Here is an 11,014-nt window from a genome sequence, read left to right as displayed (position 1 = left end):
AAAAGGTATCATTCTGGTATATCGATACCAGATTGGTATCATTCTGGCTCTGGTACTGGGAGTACCAGGATGGGCTATGCTGGTGTTATGCCGTTTACAGACTCATGGCCCTTAGAAAATATTCACTGGTAGAATCTTCCTCATTGCATCAACATGCCGGGAACATTCTCTGCATTGCAACTAGAAATACAGATTTAATAGCAAAGGTACCCATGGCTACTGTTTTGAAGAGAGAGATTGGTGCTGGTGTTTCAGTCCATTTTTACTCAGACTTCAATTCTACTAACTGTTTTCATGTATGGGATGTTCCAAACTGCTTGTATGTCATTGTGAAGCACCCTAGAATTATTATAATAAAAGCAGGAACCCTTCAGAAAAACAATTCATGTAATACATTAGTGTGATGCCCTTTCCTCATGAATATACTGACTATAGCGCACTAGGCCAAGCTTTTCTACTTTTGTTCTGTTATTTGTAGTCGTTAATAATGGGGGATCACTGGCCCTCAAAACAATGTGCAAGCACATCAAGATATATATGAAAAACTATAAAACCCGCTTTTCTTAAACTTGGTGGTTGGGAAAATCTTATGACTGCCCTTCTGATTCAGGCAACACCATCCAAAGATATAAATTAACAAGACAGAGAAAACAATGAAGTACATAAACACCACTCTGGATTTCAGCCACAGAATATTGTAGCCAGCAGATAATAGAAGCCAGAGGTTTGTTCATGTTTGCTTAAGGTTTGTTTATCTTACCAGGGCTAATTGATGAGATGCCAGGGCAAATATCAGTTGTGTAGTCAGGCCTGTGACCAAGCATGTGACTGAGTGGCACCCTGGCACCTCATCAGTCAATGAGCTGTGGCAGTTTACACAAAACCTACATGACCACCATTGAAAGGAATTCTGGCCATAGCTACTAGCAGCAGCAGTAATGGCAGTCTGGCGACCATTTGCATCTCTCTGCTCTTGTGTGGTCAAGCCGCAACTGATGTATAGCAACCCTGATAGGGCTTTCAAGGTAAGTGAGATATTTAATGATTACTTTTACCAATTCCACACCCCAAGTGAATTTCCATGACTGAGCACATTTGAACCCAGGGCTCCTGAATCTTAGTCCATCACTCTATCCACTACAACATACTGGGTATCCTTTGCCATGCCCTGAGTTTAGCATAATTCTAAATACAGTGGTGCCTCACATTGCGATGTTAATTCATTCCGCAAAAATTCATTCCGCAGAACGAAAACGTCGCTATGCGATATTAAAAAGCCCATAGAAACACATTGAAACCCCTTCATTGCGTTCCTATGGGCTTAAAACTCACCGTTAGCTAAGATCCTCCATAGCGCGGCCATTTTCACTGCCTCTTAAGCAAGGAATCCATCCCTAAACACAGCGGGTGGCCATTTTGTTTACCCGCCGGCCATTTTGAAACCGCCGATCAGCTGTTTTAAAATCGTCGCTTTGCGATGCTCAGTTCCTGAAGCAGGGAACCGAGCATCGCAAAGGGAAATTCCCCCATAGGGAACATCACAAAGCGATCGCTTTTGCGACCGCAAAAAATGTGTCGCAAAGCAATTTCATCGCTAAACGGAGCGATCGCTATGCAAGGCACCGCTGTAATCTTTATGTAACACAAATAATAAAGGTGGCCAGATGGGGGGAATACCACTATGCAAAGTGCTTTCTTTATCTGGGTGTGGAAAAATATCAACCATTTCCTCGGAAAATAAGCTAGCCCCCTGCCCCCGTTTTCAGCATACTTCCAGTATCTAAACACCGACACCTTGCCATAGTTTTATTATCTCTTGTGAGGCTCCTGTTTCATGATGAGACTTGGTACCTGTTATTAGTGCTCTTGAATGTGAGTGGCATCACACATCCAGTGAAAGAAAAGCTTAGACAACCATATTGGCCCATCAGAAGAAGGGGAGGGCGTGGCAGGGGGAACCTTTCAAAAATTCCAGATGGCAAGGACATTTTTAGCACACAACCAACACATCACAAGGGTGTGAGCAAAGTGTTGATTTCTCCAGAGCTCTTAACTGGGTTGAAGTGAGGACAGTTAATCAGGTTGGAGGCATTGAAGAGGGTTAGACAAAGTCAGATGTGATGTGATGTTACTGTCTCAAAGTTCGCAATCGATAACAGCCTTAGGCCTAAATCCATTTAGAAGTCCCAACTAGAGTGAACATGTTGAAGCAATAGGATTTACATCAGCAACTGATCAACTAGATCTACTCTGCAGGTACAGATGGAATTAATTTCCCTAGAAGCAAGGGAGGTTTTATAACACAATGAAGGGCACCAAAATAAAGAATTGATCATTGCTATTCCCCTTTGTGTATATTAATAAGAAATCTAATGGTTATTTTCCATTTCAGGGTTAAAAGGAGTCTTCTCAAAATTGAAAATAGTCAGAAGTCCATTCTGGTTCTGAAAAAAAGCCCCCCTCCATGCCTAGAGCATTTCAGAAGGGGAAACAGCAAAATTGCCCCCACACCACACCCTCTAGAGCAGCCGTTCTCAACCTTTTTTGGCCATGGGCCATGGCCATAGACTGATTTTCAGGAGTTGTTTTATTTTACAGTCATGTCTTCTTCTGGTTGCTGCACAATGCTGGAGGGCAGGGTTTCACTTAACTACTTTACTTTACTTCAATTAGATTTATACCCCACCCCTCTAGACCAGGTCTACTCGGGGCGGGGTATAAATCGAATTAAAGTAACTAGGGCTTATTTTCTGGGTAGGGTTTATATTACAAGCATCCTGAAAAATCATCCTAGGGCTTATTTTCAGGTTAGGTCTTATTTTCGTCGAAATGGGGTAGTACTATAAGTCCGTTCACTAACATATATGAGGATTGTATAGGTACACATATGTAGAATTGCAACCAGAACTGAACTGACTGGCTTGCCTTTGCTTTCATTTTACGACTGAGTGACTGGCCATGTCCATCCCAATTGCCTGCTCAGATGAGCTCTGGACCCCTTTAATCTGATGTCTTATTCTAAGATATGGCTACCCCTGCTTGCCCCATTCCTGAATTTCAAAAGCAAACTCCCCTTTTCCACAGCACTGCTCTCAGCCAAGAGAGTATGCTCATAAAACATTGGTTCAGAGAAGTAACAGTACAGGATAGGAATAGTATAGGATGCAAGTATGACACCACTCATTCATGCACTGGCAATGCTGCATTTTCCTAGGTCACAGGCGACAGAATGAGACAGCAGGGAGAGGTACAAGGTTTAGTCTAGGACTACTGAATAGTTTCAGTGGGATTACTGTACTATGGCAACAATAAGATTGGGTTTAGGAGTCCAGTCCTAAAAATACTTGGGAGGAAGCCCCAAGCAACTCAGCAAGACTTAAGATTTCAGCAAAACAAATAACACTTTTAAAGTATATTTTGAGATTATAAATCAGCCTCTATTTTATTCTAATGGTCATTCTGAACCACATCCAGGCAAACTCCAAACACACGCAAAGATAGGTCCCACTGACATATTGTCATCTGGTTTCCAACATTTTGAGAATAATAAGGGGAAAAAAACCCAAACCCAAAGCTGTCTGAGTTTTGTTTTATTCAATAGAAAAATTCTAAGTTAATTGCAATACCATTTAAATACATAGATTTACAAATAGGTCCAAAACAGGACTAAAATATTCTTTGAATATTGTGCTTTCATAGATACATAAGAAAATTAGCATAGAAAAATACTTTACAAGGAATACACTCTAATATATGGATAAAAATACACATTTAAGTAATGCATTTCATTTTCATATCATTCAAAATGCAAGGGAAGGGAATAGAAGGACCATATTTTAAAGCCTTATTAAAAGTCTTCATTAAAAACCTGTTTGAAGCCATGTTGAGCTTCTGCCATTTTGAGAATATTGCATATAAAAAAACCCCTTTTTCTGCTCTTAATGGTCAATACTCTGCAGTTTCTTTTATGGCACATCATCTAGGTTTATGGCAGCAATGGTATGGATATATTGCATACTTTGTGAAAAGAGAATGGCTACAAATAGAGACAGCCCCATAGGACTCCATGCACATCTTTAAGGGAATCACTGGTACTTTTGACAGGGGCCAAGAATTTAGATAGCAACAAAAGTAAATGGACTCACTGCTTAGCCTGGACTCTGACACGGAAACCAGTCCTGGGAAAGCACTGATCAGTGAAGGTTTCCAACCAGTGCCAAAACACAGCATCTTAATATGCATTGGAACAGTACTAAAGTACTGTAAAACAAAAGGAATGCAAGGGAAAAGAGAAACTAGTCCCCCAGATTAGGGGTGTTCTCAAATTCCCAAATCAGAGGCTCAATGAAAAATCACAATAAAGTGCTATCCCAGAAATTCATGGGGTGGGCAGCTGGAGGGGCCAGAAGGAGATCTGCAAATCCTGGCATTTTTTGCCACGTGAAGAGAAAAGACTACGGCCTTGATCGCCATCCAATCCATTTGTTGTAGGCAGACCATTTGGTGAATGTGAACATCACAGCCATTATCACTACAAGGGCTAGGGGGAGAGGCAGATGCAGGGCTGAGGGTCACAAAGGCCTCATCGTGCTCACGAGCCGTGAAGGAGGAGGAGGAAGAGAGAACCACTGAAAACTGAGGGCTGCTGCTGCCATGGCCAGTTAGTTACACCAGGGTGGGAAACATCACCATCACCAGTGAGTGGAAACAAAAGACACACATGTCTGTACTTGCACGAAGATGAGCCACAGCGAGGGCACTTGGGAGATACAATATCAACCTAGCAGAGGACATCTCATGCTAAACAGTGACAAGGGGATACAAGGCTTTCTCCCACCACCACCATCATACACAAGGGGAAAAATATATATATATATGGGCAGGGGTGTGTGGGAGGTGAGTGCCTTCAGTTCAGTCACCCACTCATAAGAAAGAAAGTAGGCTTCAGCAAAGAGAGAGCTTTCTGGTGACTTATATGTGCTCATAGGATGGTTGGCAGCCCAGGAAAGCAAGCCTTCCACCTGCTGTGTTAAAGTCAAGTGCTTTCAGAAACAGAATCAGTGAAGACAATTTCTGTCTTGAAGTCCAGGAAGTGGTGAACGTGTTTTTGCTGTGTCCCGGAGAACATGGGCCTCAGTTGAGGCAGGAAGAGAAGAGGCCCAAGTGTCTGAGTTTCATCTCTTGTGGGCTCAGTTTTTTGTGAAAATCTGTTTGTGGCTTTTAGAGGGAATGTGGTGTGGCACACTGATCCATCAGAGATTGAGGAGAACTAGGAGTGAGGGAAGATTTCAAGGGTTTGCAGGGGTTTAAGAAAGGGCTGTGGGATAGTACAGGGGATGCCTGCCACAGAAACGAGAGGGGATAAATTTTAAGATCAGCTGTACATGATATAACAAAGCAAACAACAACAAAAATAGCACCATGTATCCAAGCCCTTCAACATTGGGGCAAAAAGTGGTCTGTGCCCTATTCATCCTATGTGCTGGAGAAGCTCATAGTGTGAACAGTAGGTGTCCTTCCTCAGATGAGTCCCACTGGGGGCTGCCTTCTTGCTGTCTGCAGCCAGTTCCACACTTTGTGCTAAGCCGTTCCATCTCTCTCAGCTCAGACCTTCAAGACCAAGATTGATAGCCTTCAAAGGTATGGCTCACTGGAAAGCTTTTCATCATGCCAAGTCACATGACACAGATTAAGGACAAATGTCAGTGCAACGGAAAACTGAGAAGCACAAGAGACACCCATTAACCCAATTTGCCCCACTCAAGGACAGCTGACACAAAATTAACCCGCCCTTCATAGTGTCTGTGTGTTGGTCTTCACTTCCACACCCACCGACTGCTGGCCTGGCAGATCCCCATGATCATTTAGCCGGGCATTGGCTGAAATCAGGGGATTCCGGCTGATGACCAAGTCCAGCTTGTCTCCTGCCTCCGATATTAAAGGGACAGCCAGACAGCAATCAAAGTCCCTTGTTCGAATGCGGTTTACCTGAGGAGATGGGAAAAGATTCATTGTTGGTTAAGGGGAATGCTCAAGGAGAATACACACACACACACACACACACACACTTATGAGGAGAGCAAATTGGAAAAGCTAGACAGCTCCATCATTATTTTATTGCCTTTTAAAGTAACTTTACCTCAAAATTGATTATTTAATAGAAGTCTACTGTGACACATAAAAAACCCAGACCAAACCAAATCATGGTGAACTATGGCAGAAATATCCAATAAAATTCACTTCTGGCCTTTAACTTCTTGTTGAACTTGAAATATTACGACATTATCGTATCAAACAGTATTATTTTTATGGAACATCATTTCTGATTGTGATCTCATTACGCACATTAAGTCAGAAATTGTGAACTGAGTTCTTGGTGGCCGTTCTATTCCTGATCTGGGATTATGGACTGGGGAGTGGGGACTAAAATACCTTTCACACAAAGCCACTCACCAAATGGTCAGAGACTCCAAAATATGGCATTTTTGTAGTTATACCGGCATTTGGTTGTTACAGCTCCCCATCTACACAATGCTCAGGAGCACTTTATGCAAAAAACAAACAAACACACACAAAAAAACCATGGAGCACTGAAATGTGGAATACTCCTGCCTTTCTAAAGCTTGAAAACACCAAGTTTATGGCTTATGGCTATAAAGTTTAAAGATTCTAACTAGAGACGGGGGTATTCATATTCATATTTGAATACGAATACCCCCGTACAGCTGGGCATAACAGGGATGCGCCCCTCTGGGGCCGGACCATCCACTTACGCTGCTGCCGGCTCCACTCGCCTTCCAATTGCTCTGGAGCTTGCGGTCAGCTACCCACTCCTGACGGAAGGAGGGAAGACAAGTCTCCCTGCCAGGCTGACGAGTGGATAAGAACATGAACACCCCCATCTCTCAATTTAACTTAATTAAAATTTCACAGGGTTGCCAGATAGCAGGTTCAAGTCTCCAGTGAAGCACGGGACTCGCTGGCTGCCTCTAGGCCATTCACTCTTCTTTTTTAGCCTGACCTACCTCACAGGGTTTTTCTGAGGATAAAGGGAGGAGAAGGAGAATCATGTACACTGTCTTGAACTCACTAGAGAAAAGATGGGCCAGCGATGTAGTGGACAAAGTCAATAATATTGCTTCAGTAGTTAACTTCAACCAATAAATCAGCCGTTAAACATTTAAGTCATGGTAAAAATAGTATAGGGTGTGGATCAAAATAATCCCAGCTGTCAGGTAAGCATTTGAGACATTTAGGAGATTAGAGCCATGGTTCTTATACCTTCTCAGAAGTAACAGCATCTGTATATTTCTTAGTTTCTGTTCCAAATATCCAGGTGGGAGAAGCAGGATTGACTCTTTGTTTTTTGTGACATTTAAAAACAATGAGGAGATCTCAGCAGTTGGTATCTCAAGGACTGAGCCAGAGTTTTGACAGAGCAAAGACCTTTTGCCTTCTCCAGTGCTGCTAAGATTTCTTCCAGTGTCACTTCCTGGGGGACCCAAGTAGGACTCAGATGGGAGGGGATGAGATGGTAGGTCTAGCTCTTCCACATCTGTACCTGGATTAGGACTTTTGCCATGGTTGGCCAACAGATTCAGCCATGCCATTATATAGCACCATGAAACATGTCCTTCACATTACATGCTGGCACCATGCCAGAAAAGGGTTGCTAATCATAATCATTGTGTCAATTTGATTGCAACATATGGAAGCTCTTCCCAGGGTTTTCTAGGTCTGTGGTTCACATTTTCCTTGGGTGCCTGGGACTATGCAGCTTGCACAAGGATACATAGGCTCACTCTTCTCCCAGGAGGAACAGTGAGGAACTGAATTCTCAATCTCTGGCTCCCTATCCAGGAACCAAACTCAGTGGGTTATCTATCATGAGATAGTCAGGGAAGCTATTGCTAATGATTTGTGGGCATTCGCCAACCAAGCTCATGCAAGCACTTTTATCCTACAAGTTTGGAGAAGTCTCTTCCTCTTTTGTTCTGGCTGTGGAGTTGAGAAGACTGTTGCCATATATATATGGTAACAATCTTCTCAGCTCCACAGCCACACCAGGAATGGTGAACTCCACATTCCACATCAGGAATGGGTAGTTTCCAGATATTTGTTAGCTGCACATCCCCATCCACGGACTTTGGCAAACTGCTTCTGTGACTCTCCCCAGTTATTTATATATACGTTTATGTGTATGTGTATATGTATATGTATATGTATACAGTATATGTGTATATGTATATGTATGTATGTATGTGTGTATATGTATATATATGTATGCATATGTATATGCATATGTATGTATGTATATAACTGGGGAGAGTCACAGTAGCAGTTTGCCAAAGTCCGTGGATGGGGATGTAGAACTATCAAATATCTGGAAACTACCCATTCCTGGTGTAGGCAGATGTATGAGGAATGTTTGTTTTATTGCTATGGTCACTAATAAATACTTGGACATGTTTCCTTTATTTAAGCTATGCCCAGGGAAGTATTCCTGTGTTATTATACTCATCATTATATTATTTATGACCTATCTGTTTTTCTATCTCCCTTTTAAGAAGATGCTGTAAACCTTTTAGTATGTAATAAAGCTTCTTAGATAAAATCCAGCCTGCCTAGTGCCTATCTGATCTGCAGGTATGCCAAATATCTTCCTTAGAAAGCTTTGAGGGCAGAAGAGGACAATCTCCAGAAATCCAACGTCCACACACACCCATCCCTGGACCTTGGAGGACCACACTGACACTTGCAACTCCTACCACAATCTTTTTCTGACAAATCGGGGGGGGGGGAGTAGTGAAAAAGCCCCTAATGCCTTCTCATAGCGTATTTATAAAAATGGAATTAGTTAGGGAAATATGTGGGCATTTGGGAATGCTGGTAACTCAAAACATTGTCCTATATCCCCTGGATGGTACAAAGTGACTTCCTGAACCATTTTCCCTTGATTTTTGTTTAATTTGGGGGGTTTGGAGGTGCTCCCAGGAAATTAAGGGCTGCATTTGGGTCCCTATCAGCCACATGTTGCCCACTGCTATCTTAGGACTTGGCTTTTTGTTGACCAAATCTCCCAGTGAGAGGGAAGGACCCATATTTCCAACAAAGAACACATCCTTCATGCCTGGTGGCCACTTTACTACTGAGTAAATGATACCTTTCATCTCCTTGTCAAGGGGAAGCCAAGGAAGCCTCTACAACTTTTTAGTCAAACTAATCTGCTACATTTTCTGCCATTTAAACAAGTAGCTTTAGGAACCATCTCCAACTCTGCCTTTTCCCAGATGAGAACACAGGTAGCTGCCCTCAGGCTCTCTACCTCAGTACACTGGTGCCGCGCTTGATGATTACCTTGTTAGACGAAAAATCTGTTCCCGAAGCAGGGAACCGATCATCATAAAGCGGTTTTTTTCTATCTAAACATCGTTTTGCAATCGCTATAGCGATTGCAAACCGATGTTTAGATAGGAAAAAAACGCTTTACGATGATCAGTTCCCTGCTTCGGGAACAGATTTTTCACTTAACGACGATCAAAACAGCTGATCGTCTGGTTTCAAAATGGCTCCCCACTGTGCAAAATGGCTCCCTGCTGTGTTTTAGGATGGATTCCTCACTATACAGGCACCGAAAATGGCTGCCCTATGGAGGATCTTCGCTGGACACTGAGGTATTTCACCCATTGGAATGCACTGAACCGGTTTTCAATGCATTTAAATCGGTTTTTTACTTTCGCTTGACGACGATTTCATTCTACAGCGATTTTGCTGGAACAGATTATCCTCATCAAGTGAGGCACCACTGTACTGTCAACAGTGATTTGCAACAACTATCCAATGGGTTCAGGCCAGTGCCTTTCCTAACCCCACCTTGGAAAGCCAAGGCTAAATCTGGGACGGTCGACCTTTCGGGTAGGATTTTTCATAAAAACATGTTCTTTTTATCAGACACAGATCTGTTGGGGAAAAGCTCTTAATAACTCCAGTGATGTGTAGGGATTTCAGGAGCTTATTCCAAGAGATCACAGGGATAATGAGTTGGAAAAGGCTGCCTGAGTTCATTAAAGCAGCTCCAGGTCTTATGGAAACGATGGTGTGGCCTTTTCCTAAGGGGTGTTCATGCACAGCTCATGGAAGCATTGCTCAAGTCCCCTTTGAATTTAGAGCACTTGCAGAGGCCATTAAATTGCCAGACTTCAGAAGAAACATGGCTGACAGCCTAATTAATTTTTGGTCCCACCCCAGGCCATTTTTCCTTTCTTTCTGCCCATTTTTTCATTTGAGGTGGCAAAAGAACAACTGGAAAGCAGGCCCGTTGGCTGGGGACCAGAACAAGCACAAATGAGGCTCCCAAGATGGCTGCCAGGTTTTCTGCAACCAACCCAGCATGTGTGAGAGTTAATTTTGGCACAGCTGGTAGATGCTTTTAAATGGCTTCCCAACTTCTGAGGGGGAAAGGGAGAAAAGCTTCAAGGCTGGAGGGTTGGAGCAACTGCCTCCAGGGTTTTAGGACTGGACAGCTGCCTCACAAAGAGCTAATGAAAACTGTCCTCTTCAGGAGGGTCTACTGAAGGTGCCAGTAGCTATAGCTCTCTGCCAAGGCACAGACTCTGCATGCACAGAGGCCCCACCAGACGTCATTCCCAGAATCTCCAGATAGGGCCTGGAAAGAGGTTGTTCTGAAACCTAGAGGGCCAATGCCAGTTGGTGTGGGCAGTAATTGAGCTAGGCAGACCCACAGTGTAAGGCACAGCCTGAACCTAGTGTCTTCCCTGCCCCCACCTTGGATGTACTTAATGATAATATTTTTGTGGGCAGAAGGTCCTGGGTTCAATTCTTTGCACTGGCAAAGAAGATACAGAAATACTCCTGCCTGAAACAGCAAATGACTCTTGATGGTTCAGTGTCAATCATCCTGGGCTAGACAGAACAAGAATGAGATTCAAAACAGGGCAGTTTTCTATGTTCCTAGAATTCCCATCATTCCCAGCTGATCATCCTGGCTGCAGGG

General features: G+C 43.1%; 1 protein-coding gene across 8 annotated transcripts in view; it reads right to left on the bottom strand.

The window, feature by feature from the left end:
* Positions 1-3,573: 3,573 nt before the first annotated feature.
* The window catches only part of GRIP2 (glutamate receptor interacting protein 2), a 557,587-nt gene continuing 550,146 nt past the window's right edge, over positions 3,574-11,014 (bottom strand). For all 8 annotated transcript variants that reach the window (XM_072989504.2, XM_072989505.2, XM_078385239.1 and 5 more), the window contains exon 24: positions 3,574-5,988. In XM_072989504.2, the coding sequence (XP_072845605.1) occupies positions 5,794-5,988 (195 nt within the window). In that variant the 3' untranslated portion in view covers positions 3,574-5,793. The remainder of the gene's footprint in view (positions 5,989-11,014) is intronic.

This window comes from Pogona vitticeps, chromosome 2 (genome assembly GCF_051106095.1).
Source record: "Pogona vitticeps strain Pit_001003342236 chromosome 2, PviZW2.1, whole genome shotgun sequence".
Classification (NCBI taxonomy): Eukaryota; Metazoa; Chordata; class Lepidosauria; order Squamata; family Agamidae; genus Pogona; species Pogona vitticeps.
Note: the sequence above shows the minus strand (reverse complement) of the source record. Positions and strands in the feature narration are given on the sequence as shown.